Source organism: Motacilla alba, chromosome 20 (genome assembly GCF_015832195.1).
Source record: "Motacilla alba alba isolate MOTALB_02 chromosome 20, Motacilla_alba_V1.0_pri, whole genome shotgun sequence".
Lineage (NCBI taxonomy): Eukaryota > Metazoa > Chordata > Aves > Passeriformes > Motacillidae > Motacilla > Motacilla alba.
Window position 1 is genome coordinate 7589960 of NC_052035.1, and position 27579 is coordinate 7617538.

The 27579-nt window shown below is 43.9% G+C and overlaps 1 protein-coding gene across 2 annotated transcripts; it reads left to right on the forward strand.

Annotated features, from left to right (window-relative positions):
- Positions 1–35: 35 nt before the first annotated feature.
- Positions 36–25765, forward strand: RPRD1B (regulation of nuclear pre-mRNA domain containing 1B). Of its 2 annotated transcripts, XM_038158645.1 has the most exons (8): positions 36–387; positions 1868–1997; positions 3715–3848; positions 9828–9940; positions 11719–11845; positions 12910–13085; positions 21918–21973; positions 23287–25765. In XM_038158645.1, the coding sequence occupies exons 1-7, from the start codon at positions 51–53 to the stop codon at positions 21948–21950; spliced, it is 1050 nt and encodes a 349-aa protein (XP_038014573.1). In that variant the 5' UTR covers positions 36–50; the 3' UTR covers positions 21951–21973; positions 23287–25765. The 2 variants fall into 2 exon arrangements, with proteins under 2 accessions (XP_038014573.1, XP_038014572.1); XM_038158644.1 differs by lacking the exon at positions 21918–21973 and having other exon boundaries at positions 42–387.
- The last annotated feature ends 1814 nt before the right edge of the window (positions 25766–27579 follow it).

Consider the following 27579-nt stretch of genomic DNA (forward strand, 5'->3'; position numbering starts at 1 on the left):
CGGGCGCTGTGAGAAAAATCGCGGGCGCTCGCGGTGCGCAGGCGCCGAGGATGGTTGCGCATGCGCCGAGCCCGCCCGCCGCGCGGCCCGGCTCCCTCCGGCGCTCCGTACGATGCCGCCCCTCGCCCCGCGGCGGGGTCAGGGCGCGGGCGGCCATCTTGTGGCGGCGGCCCCGGCGGGTTGTTGTCGGTGAGGCCGCGCCGCGCCCCCCCCGCGGGCGGAGCAGCGCCGGCCCCATGTCCTCCTTCTCGGAGTCGGCGCTGGAGAAGAAGCTGTCGGAGCTGAGCAACTCCCAGCAGAGCGTGCAGACGCTCTCGCTGTGGCTCATCCACCACCGCAAGCACGCGGGGCCCATCGTCGCCGTGTGGCACCGGGAGCTCCGCAAAGGTGCGCGGGGGGTTTGTCCGGCGGGGGCCGCTCTGGCAGCCCCTGCCCCGAGCTGCCGGGGCCGGTTCCTCTTGGCGGAGCTCCGCGGGCCGGCTCCGGGGGAAGTTGGTGTCCCGGGAGCTCGTGGGAGCCTGGGCGCTGTTTAGCGGTGTTGTTGTTTACTAAACTTTGAGGGGAACACCACGTGTGAGGAGACTATTCCGGGGTGCAGGCGGCGCGTTTGGGAAGGCAGAGGACGGAGGCACAGCCAGGCGTGGGTTGAGAGGGAGGGGATGCTCAGCTCTGGGCGGGTGTAAAACAAGAGATGTACGAATTACATTCCCCTGATTGTGCTCGGGTGTAAAACAAGAGATGTACGATTTACATTCCCCTGATTGTGCTCAGGCAAACTCGGAAGTGCTGTGGCTGTTTGGCTCCGTTTTTAAATGTTGAGTTTGGATTCATACAGCTCGCCCGTTACAGAATTAGTGAGAGGAGATAAGCGAAGAAAAAGTAGCTGTAGAAGTCTGTAAAACTCTTTGGTGCTATCAGCCAGAAGCATTTTGTGCGTGTTTTCCTTGCAGATTAACAAAAGGTAATTTCCCAGGTGGCTTCATCCCGAAGTGGAGGGAGACTGCCAGTGCCTAGTGGAAGGTGTTCCTGCCGCTGGCAGGGGGTAGGAACGAGGTGATCTTAAAGGTCCCTTCCAGCCCAGACCATTCTGGGATTCTGTGTGGATGCCCTGTCCCCAGGTGCAGCCAGTGTCACCATTCCCCTGCGGGCACCAGCACTGTGAGCCCCTTGAGCAGCTGGGCTATCTTCTGTGTGGTTGCTGGTTTTTGCCAGTCGTAGTTCATGAATGAGTTTTTGAGGATCTGCCTTTGCCCTGTTGTGGAAATGAGCGTGTTTGTTTTCTGCCTTCTGTGTGTTTGTGGTTGTTTTTGTTGGGGGAACAGTGAAACTCAGCAATTCTGGCCATATTGATACAGAAACTGGTGGTGTCAAAATAGGAAAATTTAAAGTGTATTGAAGAAATTTGATGTTAGGAGCATTGTTGGGAAATATTTTGAGTCTCCACAATAGCTTTCTCCTACAGTTTCACTCATTCTGAGTTACGCTGTTTTATTTGAGTATTTTTCCTGAAGTTAATAAAAAAGAAACTAATTGGTTTATTAATTTGCTGATGAGTTAGAACAGCTTTTTAAAATTGTGTTCAAAATTTATTGGTTTCTCAGAGTTGAGGTGTCACTGTGCACAAAAAGCATTAAACTCTTGTTTGTTTTATGAATTAATTAGAAAAGAGCAGAAGTGAGGACACTGAGAACTACTTGACTTGAAAGCCCCTGGTTTCCTTTGGTAACATGGAAATATTTTGAACTTTGCTTTTAGACTGCAAAGCTATAAACAACTTTGAAAGCCCTGTTAATGATTCCAGGTGAAAGAAATGAGAAATAAATGCAAACTCTCCTTTTGTTTTTTCCTTTTTTTTTCCCTTTCTCAGCAAAATCAAGTAGGAAACTTACTTTCCTGTATTTAGCAAACGATGTCATCCAGAACAGTAAGAGGAAAGGCCCTGAGTTTACCAGGGAATTTGAATCTGTTCTCGTGGATGCATTTTCTCACGTTGCCAGGTATGTTGCTGTATTTCTTCAGCTTTCCTCTCTAGGGATTTGCGTTCTTGTTATTCAAAGCTTAATTCAGTTGGATTTTGTGGGAACCCAGGACATCCCTCTGGGTGCCCTGGATGGCCAGAGCTGCTGGCAGGGGGCTCTGAGACCCTGGCAGCAGCCAAAGATACACGTGGGGTTTAGATCTTGGCCCGTGGAGCAAATTACCAACTCTGTATGAAGAATTACAAGCCACACAAGTTTAGATTGCATAGTAGAGATAATCACAAAGTGAAAGGAAGGATTTTTGAGTGCTGTACAGGGGGGTTTTAAGCCTTGTACGCAGGGGTCCAAGTTTTGTACATGGGGTCAGGAGTTCTAAGATGGAGGGATTTGGGTGTGCCCTGTCCTCCTCCTTTCTCCTTCTTAGCCTCCATGTCTTTGGTGATGTTGGCACTCACAGATTGGCTTAGAGTAGAAAGTCACCATTCAATATAGATAGCAGGCATTGGGGGAAAAAGTATAAACATGTAATATGTAATATATGAGATAAAAGATGGCACCAGCCCCTGGGAGGGCTGAGTGCCTTTGTCTGACCTGCTGAACGGGCCACAGCAGCTCAGGAAAGGAATCTTTTAGATAACCAACAATAAACAACCTTGAGAACAGACAGCAGATGACTACTGAGTCCTTCTTTGAAGGCACGGGTTGGAGGAGAGACTTTTCCATCTTTCAGGGTCACTCCAATCCAGGGGAGACCCAACAGGATTTTGTTGTTTTTTTAGGTCTTGGGTGTGCTTGTTCCCTCTCTGTAGTAGAGACTGGATCCTGACTGCTTTGTGGTTAGGGGCTGTTTAGTGTAAATGGGTAACTTTGTGTGTGAACCAGTCCTTCATAGCTTTACATGTTTGTGAAGCTCCTATGGACTTTATTTCAGTTGTTACCTAAAGATCTGGCAGATTGGTTAATGGGCAGTGGAATTGAGCAGTTGGGTGTGTTTATTAAAGCCACATAATGAATGGCTCTGCCCCATTGTCAAATCACTTGAAAAGAGCTGATGTTTTGGGTCACTGGGTTCTCACCAGCCTCCTGGTTTGAGCAGTTTCTTTGTGTGTTACCTGATCAGTAATATCCTTGCTGGAGGAAGGAAGAATTTCATAGTTAAAAGGGAAGAAGTGATGCAGCCACCACCTTACCGAAAATGCACTGTTGTTTAGTTAAGATTGTGTCTAAATGGCATAATGAGTCCTGTTACCTCAGCTAAACAGCATTAATGCTCTGGGTTTTTGTCTGTTCTGGAGGGCTGTCTGACTGTCAGAGCGTGCTCCGAGTGCATTTAAGTGCATTTAATGATCCAATCAACCTGCTTTTAATTGGGATGTTATTGGCTGAAACAGCTGTTTAAAGTTAATACTCAGAGTTGTAAACTTGTCAGCTTTGGGGGTTTTTTATAAATTCTTATTGCAAATTCTGAATGATAGCAAGTTTCTTCTTTCACAACTTTCCTGCCCTTACTTTGAGGTGGGAATGGTGAGAGACTTCCAGGCAATCTTTAGGTCAAATAAAGGAGAAAACTGGCCACAAGTGTGTTTTGCACAGTTTGTCTCGGACAACACGAGCAAGATTCTCTCCAAATGTTCACATATTGCAATGGGTGCAGCTGCCAGTTTGGAAGATGTTCTCTGAAAACATAAGGAGTGTTGATCAGCTGAAGTGTAATGATTTCCCAATCTTTGAACAGAGAAGCAGACGAGGGCTGCAAGAAGCCCTTGGAACGATTGCTGAACATCTGGCAGGAGAGGAGCGTGTATGGCAGCGAGTTCATCCAGCAGCTCAAACTGTCTATGGAAGACTCCAACAGCCCCCAAACAAAAGGTAAATGCATATTGCTTGCCATGTGTTTTGTTTTTAAATTGGTGCATGTTACACTGGAATTACTGTGAGGAGTTGAGCTCAGGGTTGAGTTGTTGCCAGAGCTGTGGTCGTGGAGATTCTTCAGGACTGTGTTGAGACGTGTGATTTTCAGTAAACCCTCAGTTCTGGTTTGCAGGTGTGCTGTCTTGGGGCTGGCAGTGAGCTTAACCGGGTGTGATGTCTGGTGCTGCTTGTGCAGATACAGGGCTCCAGGGCTGCCTTCTGGGGTGAAAGCAAGTCAGTCATGCAGGGAACTGTTGTGTCCACCTCAAGTCAAGTGTCCCACTCTGCATCTCTGCGACTGCTCAGCTGGGTTATTAGAGTGTCTTCTTCAATATGTTAGTGCTTTCATTCTCATATTAATTGTTTCATTTTCCACAGTTACTGTATTTTATTATGATATAGAAAGGAGTTATTTGAGTAATTGAAGTCTGGAATATATGCCCCAGAAGCTTGTCTGCTCTCTTTATTTTCTTACACCAGCTGATGTCATTTGAAGAAAACCCTAACTTTGCATAATTTAATATCATTATAACATCACAGGTATAACCTTATTACTGCATGAGACCTGTGAGAAACTGAGCATAAGCTTGTGTTTACTGTGCTTTGATTTACTGCTTTGGCAGATCTTGCCTCTTCTGTCACGCTTGGAGGTGTTTCACTGGTAGTTCTCCAGTGGAAAGAGGGGAGCAGTGGGATGCCTCAGCTATGGAAGGTGGTGAGGGTCATTAAAAATTGAGAGTGTTCTGGTTAAAGGAATACTTGTCCACCTTACAGCTGGAGGAAATGGATGCTCCATTCCTGGAAGTGTTCAAGTCTGGGTTGGATGGGGCCCTGAGCAAGCTGGTCTTGTGGCAGGTGTTCTTGCCCATGGCAGGGGAGTTGGAATGAGGTGGCCTTTAAGGTCCCTTCTGCTAAGCCATTCTATGATTCTGCAAAGCATCAGTGTCTTCAAATGAGCTGGAGTGACGTTGCTGCTCTGGTTGTATTTTTTCCTATTTCCCACAGAGTTCTGATGGTGTGAGAGAGTTGCTTTGGTGATTAGTAAAAGACTCTTGTGCCATTCTTAGGTGGTGAAAACAAGGTCTGATTGAGTTGGTATTTAATGTAGAATTAATATGAAGATATGAGCACAAATGAGATCTGTATGTGAAGACATCTCTGGCTGTAGCTTTGTGCTTTTTCACATAGTCCTTTGGGCAGAACTGCTGGATGGATGCTCTAGCAGCTCCCGCCAGTGCCCTTCCACCTGCCCCTGATTGAGGTGTACCTTTTGGAAGATGACTTTTGCAATTTTTTCCCCAAACGTTGTGAGCCAGCTGCCCTGACCAAAGGGGTTATCCCATCTCTATGGAGACACAGGGAGCCTGTGCTCTGGGGGTGAAGGTGAGCAGTCTCTGCATGAACTGGCTCATGTTGGGGTTCTTCTCGTCTGGGTGCAGTGAATGAGGCACCTGTGTGTTATCAAAGGCCAGAATTTACCCTCCTGATAATCCTGACCTGAGTAATTGAGGATTAGAAACTTTAATTTAGCCTACTTGGGTAGGTGTTTCACAAGTGTTTAACTTTGAATCTAAAGGCATTGATAATTGATACCATGTGTTATTTCCTGGGCTTTGGGCAACCAGCTGTCCCTCAGTGTCCTCTCCCTTTGGCTGATGGTATCAACCACTTCTGCTACTGTTGTCTTCTCTACTTAAAAACATTTGTACAAAATTAAACTTCCTAAGAGTAACAGATCTTTGTCTGTGGGAAGCAGAGTGGAGGAATACAAACCCTTGCAGAACTGCTGTGTGCACAGCTTCACTTGGCAAGAAACTTAGTTTTTTCCTGGGTAATTAGAGATATTAATGAAGTATCTTTTGTTTGAAGGAAGGTTCAAGCCTTTGCATGAGTGTGAATGTTTCTGCCTTGTCAATTCATGGTCAAAAAGAAATTTGAAAGATTCAGCAGAGTTATCCTGTGGGTTTTATCCTTGCTTTGACTGTCATGTGTGCAAATTAGCTTCTTGATGGCAAGAGCTAGTTTCACCTGGGGGCTTCATGGATTTCTGACATAAATTGGTGTTTGAGTTTCTGGTGAGTTGCAGAAGGCTTTTGTGTGGTTACTGTATTCCATTTTCAAACAGGTGAACATAAGCAAGATGGAGATTAAGGTGTCCTGGTTTACAGATAGAACAGTTGCTGTAAATGTGGAAAACCATAGTCCAGTGCTCCTCCAAAGCCATTCTGGCTTGCTGGGTTTGTGGACTCCCAAGGGAGACACAGCTGAGAAATAGGCAGTGTTAGTGTCTGTAGATTGGTGCAAACTGTGCTGTTAAAATGTTGGAGCTCCTTAAAGGGCATCTGGTGCTGTTGATAACACTTGGTGCTGTGATAACAACTCTTCTTTTCTTCAGCCCGAGGTATGGCAACAGGTCAGTGCAGGTAGTTCTCAGTTATTTTTTCATACTGCAGTGTCTTAAATTCCTGGGCTGGTGGGTGCTTCTCTCTGAGAAGGATGACTCTGCTTGTCTTGAGAGCACCACTTAAAGTTGTGTGACTTGCCAAAGTGCAGTGGAGTCCAGTATCAGTGAAGAAATATATCTGTAATGCTCATCAGTCAGTGTTCCAGTGGTACAGTTTGTTTCTTGTTGTGTGAGTAGCGAGGCTTGGGTAATGCACAGCAATTCAGTTGTCTGCACATGCTGAGTTCCTGCTGAGGAGCAGAGCTGATTTCCCTTCAGAGAGACAGAGGAGTAAGACAACCAGCCCTTTCTAAGCATTGTATTCCCTGGTTTGACTGCTCAGTGGTGCAGCTGACAACCAGATTTTAGTCTTTCGGGCTCCTTAAGGAATATGCATATGCATGGAAATGAGCTTTTGAATATTGATACATTGTTTTATCTCTAGATGTTATTCATTAAGCTTGCATTTGCTTTCTCATTAATCTCATTTTTATTAGAATGTTTCTTTTCACAAGCAATAGGGAAGAGAAAAACCACCCATTTCTCTCAAAGATTGGAAAAAGTAGGTCTTAAAGGTTTGATGTGAAACCCTTCAGGCAATACAACCGATATAGCTGATGTGTTTTCTTTTTGTTGTCTTTGTAACAAGCAGTTGAAGAAGGTCCTTGAATGCGCTGTGATGTAGGAGTGTGTCACTCTTAACACGGAACTCAGATGCTCCCCAACTGCTTTCATTGTGTTTATGTTGCAAATTCTGGCACAGAAAGTCAGACTTGTATTAAAATGTAGAGAAGAACAGAGAAAAGAGCAGGCAGGGAGGCTTCTGAGGGTAGCTGAAATGAAAGCACCTGGACACAGGGCTAGGTATGGTTTTGGAGCAGCTCAGCTCCAGTTTGGCTTACCCTAGGGGAGGCTGCCAACAAATATATATTGTAATGAGAGCTTCAGCAGCCACAAGTAATCTACCCCCAAAGAGAGAAGAGTTTGGAATGGTTGGAAGGGGTGCTGGCTCATTAGAAGCCTGTTTACCTGTGAACAAGCATTAAGAGCTGAGAACAAAAAAGTGAGCACCTGAGCTGGGAAGATCCCTCAGGTGTCCAGCTGACAGGAAAAGCTTATAATTGTCAGCAGGGCCTTGGACACTGTAGCCTTCCTCAAGCCAGCTGAGATGGTTTGTAGCATAAAAGTTGGTGCAGAAATGCTTTTGCAGGTGTCTGTGGACTCTGTAACTGCAAGGTAGCAACAGCCAGGAGTGTCACTGCACAGCTGTTAGGAGAGCAGTTGTCTGTTGTTTGGGAGAAATGGAGAGTGCTTTGCCCTTTGGAGGCTTTTTGGGAGTAGTTCCATTTCATGAAGAGCACAGCAAGGCAGGAGAGCTGACTTCATTGGGGTTTCTCTGGCTTCTTTATGTCTGTGTCAAGGTGGGCTCTTGATATTCATGGAAGAAGCTGTCTGTATTCTACAAGGGTATCTTGATTGTTTTGGATATGTGTTACATTCTGATCAGTTCTGGATGTTCTCAGTGCTTGTTTTCCCCTTCTCTGACTGGATTTGACACGCTTTTCTGCTAGTGTAGACTGTGATGGTTAAATTCCTCCCGGCTGGCAGATTTTGTAAGTTACCCAGGCAGGGTGTATTTGTGCTGTGCTTCTGTTCTCTTTCAGGGATCCTTTTGCTCCATATGCTCTTGGGTTTGTAGATAAGCAAAGGGGTTTTTTTCCTATCTTGATGAAATTGAAATAGAGTTTCTAGAATTCTCCAGTGACTTTTGCTTAGGTTTGCAGGTGCTCAGCATCACTGATTTCAGAGACTCACTTGTTCAGATGGAATATTCAATGAATTCTGAATCCTCTGTGTCAGAGTGGTGAGCAAGTGTAATGCTGTGTCTTGTGGTAGACCAGTTGGCAACACAGCAGGAATAACTCTTCAGCAATTTGAATCCCAGCTCTCAATTTAATTTCACTCGTGTGATCGCTGTGGTCATGCATTTTCTGTTGTTGGCTCGTGTTTATCCTCTGTTGGTTAATTATTTTATGATAAGTACATACAAGTGATAAATACTGATGACCTCTTGTGTTGAGCTGGGTAATTTTAAATGCTCTCTTTGCCCACTTTCTCATCTGCTCATCTCCTGTTCAGCCCAACTCGTGTTTCTCGCAGACCTCAGTGGGCAGCAGCTGTTTTCCTTGTTGATCTGGTGCCTCCCTGCCTTGTCAGTCAGATTGTCAAGCCCTCATGCATCAGTTGGATACATGTGATAATTTGCTGTCCTTTTTCTAGCCTAGGTAGCTTTGTTCTATCAAACGTTACCACTTCCTTTGGTTTAGGGTAACTTTTGAGTGCTGCTTTGCCTTCCATTGAGTGAGTCTGTCTTCTGACAGATGTGTTTGTGTCTGCCTTGGGAAGCTGTTCAGCTCTTTACCCAACGAGCAGGATGTAACAGCTCCTCCGATTTCTCTCCTTTAGAATGAAGTTTTTTCATATGTCTCACCTGACGAGGCAGGCAAAACTCTGCATTTAGGGACTGACCTTTCTGTTTGGTTCCCATTAGAATGGGACAGTCTGGTTTCGTTTTAAATTGAGTGATCTTAGTTTCTCCTGTGAATCAAAGTATGTATCTTGGCAAGTCTTGATTCCATTGAATAGATGTTCTTAAGACTGTCCAAAGATTTCTTACAAATTACCCTGTATCTTGTTATCTTTGGGGGCAAGTCTGAAAAATGAGCTGCCTTCTTTTGAAGGTTCTGTGGCTGGATCAAAGGCTTCATTAAGACTTCTGACTCATCTAAATAAACTGTCTCTTCCCTTTCAAGCTAATGTTTGCCATGCTGAGGTTCATTTAACCAGTGCTGTCTTGCTTTATGACATCCCTGTTTCTGAAGTATTGTGGGTTACCTGCTTGGAGATCATGCTTTGCCCATTGGTGTTGCTGCTGTCGCATCTTGGAGTTGCAGTTTCACAGAACTGTCCTGAAGCCCTTATTTTGATGAAAGAGTGGAAGGTTGAATAACCAGCAGTTACTGTGTTGTTTGTGGGACCACAAGGAGCATATAATTCATGCAGAAAGATAACTTGAAATTCTTCTGTCCTTGGGTACCTTCACATCAGTGCTTCATTTCTACTGGTAGAAATCCTCACCTGTACACTCGGTGTTAGCCAGAGCATCTGAGGGTTGAAATCTGTGATTCATTGACAAATAGCACATTTATTTGTCTTTCCTGCTTTCCTTGTGAGAGGCACAAACGCATATGAAGTGCACACTGCTCGTGTATCCTCAGGCTGGCATGTACGGAGATACATGGGAGGAAGAAATCAATCTTTTATTACTGTTTTGCATTTGAGTGTTTGGAATATGATTCCAACATTAAAGTCCAGCTGTGGTCATCCCCTAGAGGGCTTAATCATCAGAGCATCCATCTGGTGTAATTCTTTGAAGTAGAGAGAGTTAAGGTGGGCAGATCTGGCATCCAAATGAGTTGTTTCTATGTCTTCAGTTGCAGAGGAGAAGAAATCTTTAAAGCGAACTTTCCAGCAAATCCAGGAGGAGGAAGATGATGATTACCCTGGGAGCTACTCACCCCAAGACCCCAGTGCTGGGCCACTGCTGGTATGTGGAATGGGTTGAGCCTGGGAGGAGCTCTGGAAGCCATAGGGCCACCTCCCCTGTGTCACAGCCACAAGGTGGAGCTGACAACAAGTGAAATGGGTTTAGTGGCGAGATGCAGTCTGGGGTTGAGAGGTCCATGCAAAATGCAACAGATTCCTTTTTCCTACTGCAGTAGTGTGTCACTTCTGAGCAATTCCAGGTAGTCTAACCCAAGGTCTGAGTAGTGCTGCCAGGAAAGAATCTCAAAGGACTGCTAGAAGAACAGGCCATATTTTAAATTCTTCTCAAAATCAGTGTGTAGCCTCTAAAACCTAAAGCTGTGAACAGTTAATACACAATTTTATTTGTAGGCCATATCTTTTCCTAAGTTATTTAAAAGCATAACATTTGTTATATTTGTATGGGGCTGGTAGGAAAACCAGCACTTTAGAGGCTCCATGTTACTGGTGTGGAAATATTTGGAATGAAATAGAAAATCATTGCGGCCATTTGAGGCTGCAGAATGAACATATGTTAACCCAGAGCCTATTTGAAGGGGATAAAAAATTACACCATCCATCTGGTAAACTGTAAACATTGAAAAATAAAAATAAATAACAGTTGTCAAGGAAATAAGTGAAAATTTTGTTGTTGTTTTTACCTCCAGATGCCTTGCAGCTTATGGTTTCTCTTGATTATAAACATTGTCACTGTTGGAAATCATTTGCAGTTTGCAAGGAAGTAGTAAATATTAGGTAATGGACCTCTTTGTTTTTCAGATTAAGAAAATATTTATTTAAAATTTGTTAGTGTTTTCATTAGCTTTCAAACTATTGAACCTAGTTTAAAAACCAAGGCTTGTGTTTATAGTCCTAGTGTTCTGTTTCAAAAACCTCCCCTACTTCAGAATTTTTAAAACAAAAAAGCAACACTTTGTCCTTCCTGTTCAGGGAGTTTCTCTGCTTAAATTTTTTTGAGCAAGGAGGAAATACAGCATGTCAGGGATGGTCCTCCTAGAGCTCTCCTCATCCATGTCCTTTTAAAGTTTGGATGCATTTTGAGTGAATTAATTCAAACTGACACATCTTTGCTCAGTGCACTAAAGCCAGCTGAGCGATGAGCTGAGGGCACACCGAGGAGCCCAGCTGAGTTGCAGAAAGCTGTGTGCTTGCAGGGAGCTGGGTGAGGACAGCCATGGCTTTGCAAAATCAGGAGATTACAAAGTTTGATTTATGGGAGGAGCTTCTGTCATCACTGGAGTTTATAGTTGGTAGCAAGTTACAGAATTCTAAACCTTGTCATGATGGAAATTTAGTATAGTTTTGTTTGGGCTGATGGAAATTTGGTGTTGAGTGGTTTTGCTCTGTCAGAATGCAGCTTTAGAACAGAACAAAAAGGTGCCTGTACACTCCAGGGAGGCAGAGAGGCTGTCAGGGATGCTTGGGTGGAAGATTCAGCCCCAGCTTGAGGCAGCACACAGTGCTGGTGGTTCTCTCAGGCTGGTGTGGTCATGTCCTTCTCAGCTATGTCTTAAATCATCACTTTTCTTAATTGGACTGAGAAGTTTCCCACTGCAGAACCTTGAAAAGGATGGCCCTGCTGTAATTATGCAGGGGGAGCTAAACAGTGGCATAGTGTAAACTCAATGAATACTCCTTGTGTTAGGTTTTCAAATTACTTGAAGAAAATGTTCCCCAAATGGTGCCTTTCAGAGGTGGCTGAGCTCCTCTGCAGTGACCACATCCCTGGGAAGTGGATGTGGTTAAGCTTACCTGGTTTTACTGTTGGCTCACTTGTAGACCGAGGATTTGATCAAAGCCCTACAAGACCTGGAAAATGCAGCATCAGGAGATGCGACAGTGCGGCAAAAAATTGCTTCCCTGCCTCAGGAAGTTCAAGATGTTTCTTTACTGGAGAAAATTACAGGTATGAGACTGGAAGATGAATGGACATGGGTCCAAAGAATAACTTAGAAATCAAAGTGTGGGGGTTTCTTTTTAATAATCACAGTGTATGGTGGAGTGAGTTCCTGCTTTTGTGTCCTGGCTTTGTAGTTCTGGGGTAATTAACAGATAGCAATCCTGTGAAGAAACACTGAAGATTAAACTTACATAGCTGCTTCCTTCTTTTGGCTTGGACTGAGGCTTTTGTACTTTGAGAGCATCATCAACATTTTGCAAGAATATAAAGGAAATTGAGCCAGAGTTCTCAAGTGGATGTGTTTGCTCTTAAACACCTCAGCTGTTAAGATATCTTGAAGTTTTATCAGAGTCTGCTGAGTACACACATAGTCCTTGATTGATATATTTTCGAGTTCTACCAGACTGCTGAGTACACACATACTCCTTGATTGCTATGGGAAAGGCAAATTGCTACCCCCGTTAATCTGTCAGTCTTTGTTTAAATTAACTTCTGCAATTGCATTTGAAAAGTAATTTTAATAGAAGCATTTAGAGGTTGAACTGATTTGACTCTTGTTCCTGGAGGTAGTTTTAATTTAGAACTCATTATGAATTATCACTTATTTGGCCATTCATAATGTATTCTTACCGTGTCCAACTGGACTGTGTGCAATTCTTAGATTTGTGTCAATACATTTGAAATTTCTCCTATATAAGAGGAATTAACAAGTGCACACCGTGTTTAAATGTAGAAGCCACCTGATTTGTTTACCTGAAGATACTTCTAACATCTTAATTAACCTGTTCATAGAGGCTTACTATTCATGGATTTATCTCCCTGCTTTCACTGCCATCTCTGCGAGGATTAAATGCAGTCAGCTATGTCAGCGTCTAAAATACAGCCCACAAAGTGTGTATGTCCTGTTTCCTGTTATCCCTGTGATAACAGCCCTTATTTTCCTGTCAAGCCAGGAGTATATTTACGAACAAGATGCTATTGTGCTTGCGGCTCGTGAATCGCAGCCCTTCTGTCAACAATTGGAAGTTTTAAACTTTGTCCTCTAAATCACCCGACGCTTTTGCACGCAGACAAAGAGGCTGCGGAGCGGCTGTCGAAGACGGTGGACGAGGCGTGTCTGCTGCTGGCCGAGTACAACGGGCGGCTGGCGGCCGAGCTGGAGGACCGGCGCCAGCTGGCACGGATGCTCATCGAGTACACCCAGAACCAGAAGGATGTGCTCACGGAGAAGGAGAAGAAGCTGGAGGTGAGTGCTTGTTACTGGGGCTGGCAGAACAATTGGCTCACCAAATGCTCACTCTGGACTCCTACTCTAGGGATTTCTCCTGAGGGAGATGATTCCCGGTGTTACCTTTACATGATTCCGGGTCCTACCTTTACATGGTTCCAGATCTTACCTTTCTTTACGTTTGGTTCCCGGTGTTACCTTTACGTTTGGTTCCCGGTGTTACCTTTACCTTTGGTTCTAGGTTATCTAGGTTCTAGTTGTCTTCACACATGGAGTAAAACGAGTAAGAAAGTAGTGTCACATCTGCGGAGTGCAAATCTGTTCTGATGTTCAGTCTAGATGTTTCAATGCACCTGGAAAGCCCAGAGTTCTAGACTTCTTAAAGAAAAATAGACTTGCCTAATGCATACCTTATGACAAAATTTCAAAAATTTAACCTTTTTCAAAAAATTAACCTCCCTTTGCCATAATTAGCTGAGGTTTTTTTTATACTGCTTGGGTTTTTTGTTATTTTCCTCATGGTTAGGTGTCCTTCATCTGCTTCCTTGAGCCCCTGCTTGTTTAGGGGAAGCAGTTTAAGCCAGATCTTCTGCTCTGCATCCTTTAACAGCCCCTTACCCACAGCTTCTGTGGTGCAGTATAAATGGGGCTGGTAGTGAAAGACAGTGACTTGTGTTTCCTGTACAGCTCCTCTGAACAGGGAGGGCAGGACCCTAAAACAGCCTGGGGCTGAGCTGAGCCCCCCTGCTCAGGCTGTGCAGCCAGCTGTTTACAACTGTTTATCCAAAACGTGCCTTCTCCGTGCAAGTTCTTTCGGCAGCACGTTGTGGGACTAGCGAGAAGTTTAATTAATGGCTGTGGTTGTATGTCACTCTGCCATCTGCTAAACTGCCCCTTGGCGGCACATTAAGGGCTCCTCTGCACCGCGGTGCTGGTGATGAGCAGCTGCTGCGGGCTGGGATGGGAGGGGATGTGGAGGACAGAATCTCCTGGAAGGAGACTGAGCTGCAGCAATTGCAGTCTCTGTTTACTCTCATGGCAAACCTCCTCCTCTGACAGCTCGGCAACATTGTTCCCAGATAAAATTCATTTTGAGTGTTTTCTTTGCTTGTGTTTATATTGGAGTTTCTCAATGCCTTGTGACTGAATTTCTTCAAGCATACCATCAGTCTTATGACTGAGTCAGAAAAAACACTTTTAGACATGGATACAGATGATGCCATGAAACCAAATGTTGTTTGGCAACTGATTTATTTTCTGTGAAAGTCTTGGGTCACGTTTTGGGGTTTTTTCTTGCTTAAAGAAGGACCCTTGTGTATGTAAAAAAAATACCTAAATGGTAGATGCATGCTGTTTGCAGTAAATAGGTTGCAAAATGCTGCACAATAGTATTTTAAAAGGCTCAGAACAATTAATAATTTCAGTTTGAGACTTTGAAACGCAGAAATCCGTAATGACAACATGAAATTAAAACTTCTAATGCATTAGCTGAAATGTTGTGACAATCGTGGAGGTTTTTTGTTTGGAAAATATCCTTTTGCTAAAGAATGTTACTTGAAAATTGTAACTCTGGCAGAGGCAGAAATGTAACCCTGAAAATTAAGTGTTTTGCTGGTTGAGTTGCTTTGTTAATGATAGTAATCCTGCTGATGGCAATGGGACAGGCTGCTTGCACACTATTAGGTGTAAATGCAGTTCTTCACTACATTAGAAAATAAAGAATGATCCTATTTAAATATTAGGATCTTATTAAGTATCTGTTTAGGTTGGCATCCTTGTCATTCTGCCAGACAAGGCCTCAGTGCTGTAGCAGTCTGAAGAGAGTTGCAGGAAGTGCCACTCCAGCAGTGAACATGAGGCACGATTGATATTCGTGTCAGCTCTCAAACCTCAGTGAGGGATGTTGCCTGATTACAGCGTTCCATTGTTCTGCCCTTGTAGAGGGTTAATAAACAGTGGAAGATGCTGGTTACAGATAAGGCAGGCCAGATCTGCTTATCAGTTTTATTTGAGTCTTTGATGTTCTCACGGTATTGATAAGCCTGTATTTTTCTTTGTAGTGCTAATAAGCATTTTACTAGAAGGATCTGAGGCTTGTAACAATTAAAAATGTATTAAAAAGCCAAAACATTTACTCAGGCAAGGTCTGAAATGAGAAAATAACTTAAAACAATCTAATTTTACATATCTACTCATTGTAGGCTTTGCTCTCTTGAGGTATCTTTTCCAGAATCTTTGGTACTTTGAATTTTTCCTCTTGTGCTGAGGAAGTTTCCTCTAAGTTTCCTGACTTAGATGAGAGGATGTGTTTGGATGGAAGATGGGTTGTTTATTTCACCATCTTCATCTAGCCAAGGCTGTTGGTTGGGGAGAGGGGCTTCTGATAGAAAAAAGCCAGGGTTATATTTTAAGAGATGGAAATGCCTAATTTGGAAATTACTCTGGATGTTTTTTGTATTTTATTTACTCACAAAGTCTTTCACTGTGATAGCAAAGAAAGTAGCTAATCTGTGTCTTTTTGAAAAGCAGCTTTTATGGTCTAAAGAGCTGCAGTTGTTTACTAATCCTGTTAATGCTGTCCCTCATGAGACAGCACAAAACATACATAAACTCAGTGTGTTTGTGTCTTGGGGGCCAATGCTCAGAATACTCTGCACATCAAGCCCCTGTGACACAGCTCTTGTCATCAGCTGCAGTGAGGCTGTTTAACTGAGGGACACTGCTGAAGAACACGCTGAGGCTTCGGAAAGGAATTACACATCAGCAGGGACACGGCTGGCATGAGTCAGGATTGAACCAGGGAGGGGCAGAGAAGCAGCACTGGTGATTTGAAGGGACAAAGCTGCAACAGAGCCTGGAGATCATGACATATGGACAAACTCTGGTTTTAGGGTAGCAATGGAAAAAAAATCAGAGTGTAATAATTAGGATTTCTTTATCCTAATATCTTTATTCTGGGAATGGTATTGTGGTATTTTGACTGTAGTCTAAAAGCACTTAAGAAGGTAGATTTTCTTTAATTCTGTCAGTCACTAAAATCAGCTGGCCCCAAACTGATACTAAGGAGCCTATAACAAGGCATATATCTTCAAAGGTAAGTATTCCTCGTGTTAACTTCCTGAAAGGTGTGGAGGATACTGTCATTCAACAGCTGAACACTGAATTTCTTTTAAAATGGTGCTTCATCTTGCCCAGCAATTGTGGGCTTGATACTGCAGCTGCAGTTTGATCTTCCATGACAGGGATAGATCAGAGGTGGCCTGGACATTCACAATAGCAGATGACAGGAAATAAAATCCACTTTCAGACAGGTGTAGAAGCAGGAACTGTTGTTTCTATAAGAATTAAATGTGTCCTTGTATCTCACAGTAGTATTGAACTTCCAGTGGAAGTTTCCTGATTTGTGTTATTTTTGGCCATTGCTGCACCATTACAATTACTGAGCACAATCAGCTGGGGAGGTTTTTTGTCCTCGAGCACCTGAGCCTGCAGAACTTCAAGGAGAATTGTCTTTTGAAGTCAGAGCACTCTTCTGGAATGCATGGCAGGCAAGGAGAAAAAAATCCAGGGAATTAGTTTGTGTAAAATGGAAATGTAGTGGGGAGAACATCCCATATTGGTGTACCAGGCAGCTGTAAAGTGAAGTCAGATAAACAGATGAGACTGGAAGAACCAAGGAAAAGTGCAAGGAGATGGCAAATTGTGTAGAAGCCTCATGGGAACCTGAAATAACTACTGTCAGTAGGAAACCTGGAGTGAGTGGAGGGAGGATTTTTTTTGATCTGATGGGGAGAAGAGGCAGAAAAAATAGAAGATTGTGCATTCAGAATTTTTGGTTTGATGTGCAGTCAGTGAGGGCAATTATTCCACATACTTTCTGTATTTGTGTTGGTGAAAGGTGACATGAGGAACAGTGTCACACAGGCAGTGTGGATGGAGCAGTGTATGTGCTCAAACAAGTGTGTGCTTACATGTCTGCAGCTACGAATATAAAGAACATACTGTGGTTAAGATCCAGTGTAGGGGAAATATTCTGATTCTTGGCTGCAGCTGAAAAATTGTCACTTAGAGTCCTGCTGAGAGCTCTGGGGGTTTTTAGATGTTTGTGAGTTTTAATATTCATGGCTTCAAGGCACCTTTAATAAGGTGTTAATGCCGTGCCCGCACAAATTTGCAAACCCCCTTTGATAATGCATCTCTGAGGGATGAAGTACATTCTCACTTGAGGTTTTCCGGACTGCCCAGCACTGCACATTTTCTTGAAATACAATTTAGTTCAGTGGGTTAATAGGCAATTTATTGCTGTGCTGCTTCCACTGCCTGGGTCTCTGTAGTGTGTCACCATTGGCACGGCTTTGTGGCTGCTGCTTCCCTCAGACAGGAATTCTTGGGTTCTGTGGTGTATTCATTTCAGTGGTTTAGACAGTGAAATAGGAGATTAAATTTTAGTGCTCCTGCCAGGAATCAAAATTGTCAGTATTTGACACGTGTGAAGTAGCAGGAGCGGCTGTGGGAATCAGCAGCAGAGTGGGGTCAGCTCTGCCACCCTGGCAGGGAGATCCTGAGCTTGGAGCACAGAGGCAGTGCCAGACCTGGGTCCGTAGGACCAAACTGGTGACTGATGGGGCAAGAAATGCTGGGCTGTGCCCCAGTCCTGCCAGCTGTGAGCCACGGGTGCCTCTGGGTGTGGGGCAAGAGCACAGGCTGCTCTGTAGGGATGTGAGCTGACAGCTGCAGGGAATGTGGGTTTGTTGGCCCATGTATGGCTTGAGGCAACAGCTGTGTTTCTTTGCACAATAGAAAGATACAGTTCCTTCACTTTGAAGGTGTTTGTAGATATTTATAATTACAGTAGGGCTGCAAATAGAATAATACTAAACAATAAAAGTGAATAAAAATAATACACTATTAACATACAATGCTTTTATGCATTTTACGGAAGTGAATGAGTGTTGACCACTCTCTTGCTTAGCTAGAAAAGCATTAAGATGCTTGGAGAGGTGAATGTAGTGGTGGGCTTGTGTCCTGGATGTTGATTTTTATGATGAATATCTGGTTGGCTTGTGCCCTGGATGTTGATTTTTATGGTGAATATTAAATGTTTATTTCTGGAAGGGTATTTGGCAAATGAAATGATGATTTGTGTCTATCATACACTGGCAGCAGCCTGGGCTTTTTCTGAGAGCCTGTGAACATTGCAGAGGTTGAGACATTCCCAGCAGCTGGAGAAATGCTCTGTGGAGGCATCCACTGCTGCCTCTTCTGTTGTCCTGAACAAAGAGGAGAGCAAGGAAACGAGTTATGGTTTGAGAGCCTGTAATTCTGCCACAAGCAGAAACACCATCTCTGCTGAAGTGTGATGGATGATGCCACAGAAGAAAGAAGCCTTGTCAAATTTAAAAGAGCAAGACTGAACAAATTTAGGGTTGAAAATGAACTGAAGACTCCGTAAGGAAATACATCATTCAAGCTCTGATTCCTGGACTGCATCTTTCAGATAAAACCTCAGATTTACTGGTTCAGTGCTGCTGCAGAATGAGGAAACCTGGTTTCACCCTGGCATTTGGTTTCACTTTGCTGTTGAGGAGGGTACTGATGCAATGAGCTTCTGGAATGGCAGAAGTTTTCTTTTCTGTTCTTGTGACTGTGTTTTAAAAGTACTTTGCATAGGTGAAGTGGCAAGGAGCAGAAGGTAAGGAATACCCAATCAGCCTGCTGCAGTACTGTGGTATGTTTAATGTTTTACCTGAACATATAATCACATGGCTGTCAGACCTCTCCCTTCACTACATACTCTCCAAATTCCTGCTGAGCCTCTGATGCATTTTTCCTCTGGCTTGTGGTCTTCTGCTTTCCTACAGCTGGCTCAAGCTGCATCGTATCAAAACTGCGCCTGACCGGCTGCTCTTGTTATTCACTTTCCAAGTTCTCATTAATGCTTAGCTAGATTTTTTTCAGCAGATGCAATTGCTGTGATGACTTACAGCATGTTCCTGCTCGACCCTGCGCAGGGGAGGACGTGTCCAGTACACACTCTGAGCCAAAATAAGCTGAAATCTCTGCTGTGGAACGTGACAAGGTGAACCAGGCCACGCAGCAGTGCTCAGGATGAATTTCCTGTCATGTTGATTACAGTCAGTTCTATAATGTTCAAGCACGGCTGCTTTGGAATGAAACACTCTGTCAGCTTCATTCAGCAGTAGCTAATTCTGATTTTGCATTTGTTTCAAGGACTCCGTATCTAATTCTCTTGGCCACTGAGGATGTAGAACGCCATGCACTGAAAGGAAACATTGATTAGCAAAAGCATCCGTGTGGCACGGTGCCAGTTTTTTCCTCTATCATCCTGAAACTCCTGCTTACAGCAGAGGTCTCATTATTTTGTCTAAAAAAAGCAAATAGCATCCAAATACTATTTATCTTAATATAAGCCTACTGAGCGGTGAGACAATTAGCTCGACACAGAGTACAAATGAAAGCCTCAGAAAGCAGCAGCTTTTTAACTGGACTTTGTATTGTTGAGTCTCATGGAATGGAAGGATCTTGTGGAAAAATCTGCAAGATGCAGTTTCCAAGCATGTCATGGGCTACACGAAAAACATGGTTTCCCATAAAACCTGCTTCCAGAGTCCTGTGTTGCAGAATATGGCCAGAACTTGTGGAAAAAGCGAAGCCCTCAAGCTGGAAGGGGGTTCAGTGTCTCTGCTGCTGTGTATTCTTGAGAGGAGCAGCCAGCATTTCTTGTCCCAGCTCTGGCTCATGGTGTCTGCACTCCTGGCCAGCTCTGCCAGGAGTCAGCACAGCATCTCAGGCCCAGAGGGATGGAGAGGGTTAAGCAAAGAGCAGACAGTTTCCTGCCACACTCTGTGATGTGTATCCAATCTGTCCAGTATGTATTTATCTATTCTAGGAAATCTTGGTTTCTGGATTATTCCCTTAGTTTCCATTCCTGAATTTAGTGATGTTTATCTGAGCCAGTTTTGGTTTGGGGGCTGTGGCTGCCTCTTCCTTGTGAGAAGTTTTTCTGTCTTATTTTTTAGTTTGGTTTTTAGCAGGTAGGATTTAGGCCTTTGGTGTTGACCAGATAATGCTTGCATTTACTTATTAGTAAGGTGGAATTACTTAGAATTGAAAGGAATATGGTTCACAAGGTGACTTGATGTTTATTTTTTGTCATCATGTGCATACAAAAGTCTCTCTTCAAATTGGGAGGATGTTTCTGATAACTCAGTGTTCCATGTAGCCCTCAATTTAGAGTATCCCTGAAAATAAGGACATGCTAAGAGCAATATTTTCCTAAACACTTGAAGCTGTTAACTATGAGTTTGGAAGCAGGTTGGTGCTGTTAATAAGAATTGCTCCTAAGTCTGTGTGTTTGCCAGCAGCAGTGTGGTTTGGACACATCTTGGTGGTTCTTAATTTGTCAGTGTGTTTTGTGAGAACTGGGCTGTCAGGCAAGGCATTGGCAAGATTCTCCCTCCCCTAAGTAGCTCTCTTGGGAAAGGAATGTTATTTGCATCTAATAGAACTCTAATGGTCACGCAAATCATCTTCAGCTCAAAAACCATCACATCCTAGTCCTGACTGTCCATGAGAAGTGATGGATCCTGGTCAGCTTGTCAGTTTTGCCCTGAAAATGGCAGGACATTAGTCTTTCTGTGGAGGTTGTACCTGGTTTTACGTAATTGTTTTTTTGTGGATCTATAATTGGATCTATAAATCCATAATTGTTTTGTGTGGATCTTGGCAATTCAAGCCATATTTGAGGTATTTTCTTGGCTTACGCCTGGAATTTGCAACTTCTTTTCATCTTCATTGCCCATTTATCAGACCTGGAGGACTTGCCAGCTGCCTTGCCCTTCTTTTTTTTTTTTGTTCCTATCTTTAGTGGGAATTACTACAGAAGAAAGAAACACCTGCTGATACTCACTCTTGACAGTTTGGCATTCTTGAGGAGGACGTGCTGTTAATTCTTTCCTGGCTTGATATCCATCACTTCCTGACAACGGTGTGAATTATGGTTTTTAAAGTATTTTTAAGATGCTTTTCTGTGAATCTCCAAGTCCAGCCTCTTCCACCTTCCTTCTGGCAGCATTTGGAGCTCGGGAGATGTTCCTGCAGTCTCTGCTGTGTGTGCAGGAGCTGGTGTGCTGCTGTCTCCATCTCCAGCCCTGGGGGTGTGCCAGCCCTGAGCTGAGCACTCTGGGCACTCTCTCCCTATCCCCAGGGTTGGCTCCCACTTTCCTTTGGAGAAGAATCCCAAGTGTTGGAATGCTGTGCCTCCATGGCATCCCTCTTTATCTGCTGCTGCTCTCTATTAATGCCAAGGAATCTGGGGGTTTGTTTTTCTTCTCTGTCTTCATCTCATGAGTTTCTCGACTTGTTTCTCTCTTTAAAAATTCCTGAAAGAGTGTGATTAGGGCTGTGGGTACTTTCTTTTTTCCCGATTCTCTGTCTTTCATTAAAACAAGACAAATCCTCACAAAATTAATGTGTGCACCTTGAGGTGTTTTTTTTTTTTGTTACTGTTCTCTAGGCATGAGAGCAACACCCTGCAGTTCATGGAGCTGGGAGGGCTTTGTTTGGACTTGATTATTTCACCGTATATCCTGTGTATGTTAACAGAAGCGTTTGGTTATATTAACTCACTGAGCCTCGTAAAGGATTGAAGTTTGAAATAGGCTGTTAAAAGACATTCCTGCTTGGTGCTGGCAGGAAATTTATGGGATGTACGTACACAGCCATTGCAGGGGTATCGGGAGTTGTTGCGATTGACGGCTGCTCTCACTGTTCTAATTCAAAACAATGAAACACAGAGAGTGTAAACTCCTTGCTTGTGTAACCCCACAGGAACTGCTGTGCTTTGATGTTTGGAGAAGGTGAAGAGAATTTCCATCACTGAGAAGGTTAGAAAGTCTGGATTAAAGTTGTAAACTCTTCAGAAAGATGTTTTGATTAAACATGTGCCTAGTTTCATTTGATCTTCAGAGATATAAACTTCTGTTCTCTTTGCCAAGTAATTAAGAAATGAAAAGTAAATTGATATTCTGGCTGGCTGGGTGGCAGTCTGTTCTGTGTATGTTTTTTTTTCACTAAGCTCATTGTTTCCTGCATTCTGGAGGTGCCATGAAAAGTAGGCCACATGTAGTTGAGTAAAGACTGGCACATTAAAAAAAAAATGTGCTACTGGAGTTTTATTTCTTCAGTTGCTGTCTCCTCTGACTGTTATGTGAATGTATACAATCACAAAACTTTGAAAATTGCATAAACACTCTTTAATTAAAATCTTCTGTGTTGGATAATTTGGTTGTGTGCTGGGCTGCTCATAAGTGGCCTCTCACCAGAATTGACCACGGTCCAGTTCTTTCTTCCATTTTCAGGGTCCAGACTCCTCTCTCTCCTCATTATGAACACAAGTCACTGGTGTCTCTGAGACCTGGGGGAATTTCTGCACATGGATAGGGGTTCCTTACTGCACTTTTACTACTCAATCCACGCCTCATTTGTGGAAAAACCACTTGCAAGTTTCCTCTTTGGAGATTTTTAGCTTGCTCTTTTTTCCCTCTGCAATAAAACCCCGAAGATGTTAATGTCTGTATCTGGTGTGGATGTGCCTTTCCCTGGTTTACATTGTGGTCCTACACGTGTTTCCGTGGCGTCCCTGCCATGCCAGGGTTGCAATGTGAGCTCATAAAGGAGGCCCTGTTTGACAACCAAAACTTGGGTTTGATTTAATAGCTTGAAAGGGGGAAATTGGATTAATTAAGTGTTCAGAGTTGATCATGTTGGAAAGCAATGAGCATTTTGGCAGCATAGTAATACCTGTGGTGTGCCTCAGCCTGTGGCTTCTGGCAGTGGAGGGGTGTCAGGAACATTCTGGCAACAGCTGGGAGTCATTTGGGGAAGAACACAAGGATAAAGCAACTCTGCACTGACATTGCTCTCAAATGCTCTATCAGGCCCTAGTGTGTGCTGGTTTGGGACATTTTGCATGTAAAATTAGTAAGGCAGGGTAGGGTTATTAGTTTAGGGATGCCAGAGCCTGTGGGCAGGCTGTGAAGTTGGGGCAGATGGCAGGGTCTGCATCTGAGCAGTTGCTCAGAGCACCAGGGCCTGGCCACCTTCTGTGAGTCCTCACCTGGAAGAGACTCCTGGCTTGACTAACAGCACTGTTAATTAACCCGTGCTTAATCTTTGTTCTCTTGTCTCTTTCCCTCAGGAATATAAACAGAAGCTTGCTCGGGTAACCCAAGTGCGCAAGGAGCTGAAATCTCACATCCAGAGCCTTCCAGACCTGTCACTGCTGCCCAATGTCACAGGAGGTCTGGCACCTCTGCCATCTGCTGGGGACCTGTTTTCAACAGACTAGAACAAACCATGTGCCCCAGTTTTCATTATTACCAGCAGAAGTAAGAAGACTGACGTTGGCTGGAGGTCCAGTCTTCCAAGATCTGCAGTAGGAAGGAACTTGCAGACCCTGCTTTGAACCTCTTGGCTGCTCGTACTCACCCTCTCTGTGTGCACTGGCTCACGTGAGGGGAGGAAGAGGAGTGAGTTTTGTGAGCTCTAAAGGGAGTGGGGGTGGTCTGTTTAGGCAAACTTCTCTCATCTTTTCCTGTACTCTTTAGTTGCTGTTTGCCCTTAGCACTTGTTACCCCCACAAAGATCACGAATCATGTACACACATACCTGGGAAGCTTCCAGAGGAAGGTTGACTATGCAGCATCTTCCCTCTGTACAGATATTGTATTATTTCTGAATAAGTCTCATCTGTTTTGGTTGGGTTTCTGAGCCCCATCTCTGGGAGCAGTGGAATGGCTCGTGGGCCTTGTAGGGATGTGTGTGCATGCCAGTCCTGGGCCACGTCAGGGGGAGCATCTGCTCAGCAATGGTACAGAGAAAGATTTGTTCCTAAACCTGCAGTTCCTCATAATGCTGTGGCCTGATGTGAAGGTAGTTCCCATTTGGCATGGATGTAAATTGAAGTCACAGGCAATAAAAATAAGCAGCTTTTCTTTGTGAAATTAGAGGTAGACTCATAAGTTACACTGTGCTGAGCAAAGCAGAACTGGATGTTACCTAAGTGGGAGTGGAAGTAAATTTTGTTCTAGCTACCTTAGATTTATACCACATTTTTCCTCTTCGTTATATGAAATCAGATGGTAATGGAAGCTTTGATTTAATGACCTGAGAGGCTGGAATGGTGTGTGGCAGCTGCTGGTGTCCCTGTCACAGGCACTGTTAGGTCTGCTCTCAGGATGGTTTCATTGAAAATCCAATGATATCGACTCTCTCCGTAGCTTTAGTGAAGTTGTCTGATGCACAGATGTTAAATGTGGTATAAATATTTATTTATATAGAAAATAGACCCATATATATGCATATATCCTGTATGCACATGTACCCTGTCCATGCATGTAGATATTAGAAGGATGTACTTAATTTTGTGTCACAGATTGTGAGTTGATTTTTATAATCAGGAAAAGTGTAAAAAACAAAAAAAAAAAGTAAATTTAAAAAGCTCTTAATTCCATTATGTTGCTGGCTAGTGTTTTAGCTGCCAGGGGTGTAGTTACATTTCAGTTTGTGTGTTAGGTGTGACAAGCTGGACTCTGATCACTGAACCATTCCAATCTGGATACAATTTGTTTAAATTTAGCACCTCTCACTATAAAACAGGTTCTGTTTCTGGAGACACTTGATCTGGTAACACAGGTTTTGTAAGACAGAGGACGAAGTGAGCTGAGATGCTCTCTCTGTGCCTCCCTGTGGTTTTTGAGCTGCTGTCAAAGCCAGGAGAAGAAAATGCAGAAATGCAAAGCTCGTTCTGCTCCACATTAATTTATTTTTCAGGCTGTTCAGTAGCCCGGTCAGCATTCAGTTACAGCAAACACCACCACAGCATCTTTTGATCATTCAGCTGTTCAGAAGCTCACGTCCTTTTCCTACTGACACTTCCTTTTGTCCTTTTTTAACGCTCCTTGCACCCTCGCTGCCCAGCCTACAGATGTTTCTTTCTCTTTAGTTTACAGGAATTTTTCCAGTGGCAGAACTCTGTGTTCCCTGAGTCACTTTGACTGCGCAGCCTTTTATGGTCCATACTTTAGATTAAGCACTGTACATTCTCTCTGCTTTTGCCAAAAATGAAAAACAAACAAACAAACCCAACACCAAACTTCAAGAACCCAAACCAAAAGACTTTTCCATCCTGATTCAGCTCACAGAGTTACCCTGAGGCTGTTAAACCAACTTATTTTGAGCATTGATTGAATGTGTATCCATTATAGGACAAAAACTGTCAAAAACTGATGTAGACAAATGTGTTGGCATCTCACGTTTGTGTTTTGGGCAGATCTGTGAGAGAGTTGTCTGTCTGGTTTTTTATTTTTTAATTGAAATGTTTTGATTTTTTTTTTTCTGAATATATGCGTGTGTTCTATTTTGCTTAATTTAAATTAAGTCTTGTAGTTTTTAATTTTATTTGTTTTACTTTTTGGGCAAAGGGCATCTGGTGAACTGGGTGACATTTTCTGAAGGTTAAACAGATTTACCCACAGTGTGTCTTTTTTAACAAAAGCTTAAATCTGTATATTAATTGACTTAGGAATTAATTTAGACATATAGGCTGCCATTTGACAGCAGTATATTCTGAAATGTCTCATAGATATCTATTTTTGAATAAAGAGGGTGTCATTGAACAGTAGTGTCCTTACTTCTTTCCTCAATGCTCTGGCACCCTGTGGGTTTTGTTTGGGTTTTTTACCTTTCTAAAGCCCAGGCAGTGACTTGGGGAGATCCTTGTGTCAGTTTTGCATGCAGAGTGGAAATGGGAGATTTCCGTAGGCCACGTCAGTTATTGCTCTGAGAAAAATACAACCTAAGGCAAACCTGGAATGGGAGGAAGGTGCCTCCCTGCATGAGCACCAGGAGCTGCTGTTCCAGAAGGTCAGTGTGATCAAAGCCCCTCAGCTTTGGGGTCTTCACGTTTCCCTGGGAGTTCATTCTGGAGGTTTTGGGGAGGCTTAGGGGTTCTTCAATTAACCAGTCTGCAACAGCCTCTGTGGGCAAACAGTGATTGTTTCAAACGCCCTGGAGAGGATCTGCAAAGCGGATTATGTTTGATTCTGATTTACAAATCTTCCCTTAAAGGGACTACATTTAGCACTGCTTCCACAAAGCCTTGCAGAGGCTGGGCAGTCTTGTGGGAGCAGGAAGGAGCTGGTGCGGGTCCTCCTAGTGAAAACCACCTTGGCGTGGTGTTGCAGGAACGAAGGTGGGGTTTTCAAAGACATACATGTGACAAGGTACTGGCTGTCCTTCCTTGCCTTTGCAAATCAGGTTTTTGTTGTTTTTTTAAGAGCTGGAACAAACGCCTCCAAAAATACTTGACTGTTGGGCAGCTGCCCTTGCCGTTCAGTACCTGGTGTGCATTCCCTACTGTGTACCCAAGGAATGGGGGCCTATGCACCTGTGTGAGGTGAGGAACTCATTCCTGGCTAACAAACGGGTTAACTGTGAGATCCCAGGTTGTGATGGTGATGAGGAAGGGCTGGCAGAGCCTTGGGGTGGTGGAGGCATCCTGTGGGGGGAGGGTGGGTAGTTGTGCTGCCAGAATTTTGACCCAGGGCACGCTGCTGTGGGCTTTGGTTTTTTAGACCAAGTTTTGATATGTTCCCTGGTCGGTTCCAAGCTTTTATGTATATTTATCTCAAGGATTAGTTAGAAAAAGTATAAGCTGTCCCTAATGCTCTGGAAAAAAAAATGACCTGGTAAAACACTTGGATGAAATTTCACAGCAGACTTGGCTCCAGTCTGTTGGAGTGAGGCTGGGACACATTTGCCAGTGATGTCACTGGCTTTGGGGATGTGCCACGGGCATCTTTTGCCTCTTACCTGCTGGAAGGCAGCAGTAGGTGGAAAACATGTTATTTATTTTTATTTTCAGTAATGACTTCATGTAATGACATTAAGGAAGAAGCTTAATAAAAGGCCGAGGGCCTCACAGGTGTTCACGTGTGCTGGAGCAGGTGGAATCGTGGTCATGCTGGTCATGTACAGGTTTTGAGGCAAAACCCAGGAAACCCCAGGATCAGCCAGCGTGGGAGGGGATGTTTAAGGAAAACGAACACTTTGGGTACAGAAATGTCCCCTGGGTGCAGAGCAGCCTGAGGGATGGATTCTGGACAGGGGTTGCAAGTCCATGTCCCAGTGTTTTCCCTTGGTGCAAGGAGGTGATGGTTTGCAGCTTGGCTGGGGCATGGTGGCCAAGCACTGCACTGCTGCTGACAGAGCAAATGTGTGTGACAACTAATAGTAGTAAATCATTCACAGATTTAGGGTCTTGTCACTTTTTTCTGGGAAGACACAAGTCTTGTTTCGTCTTTCTGGGAAAAGACAAGGCTTGCCTTGTTCTGGGAAGGGACATGGAGCTGACAGTCAGCACATCCCTCTGCTGACAGTGCTCAGCTGTCCATTCCTTACTGGTTTGTGTGCCAACAGAGCCCACCAAGAG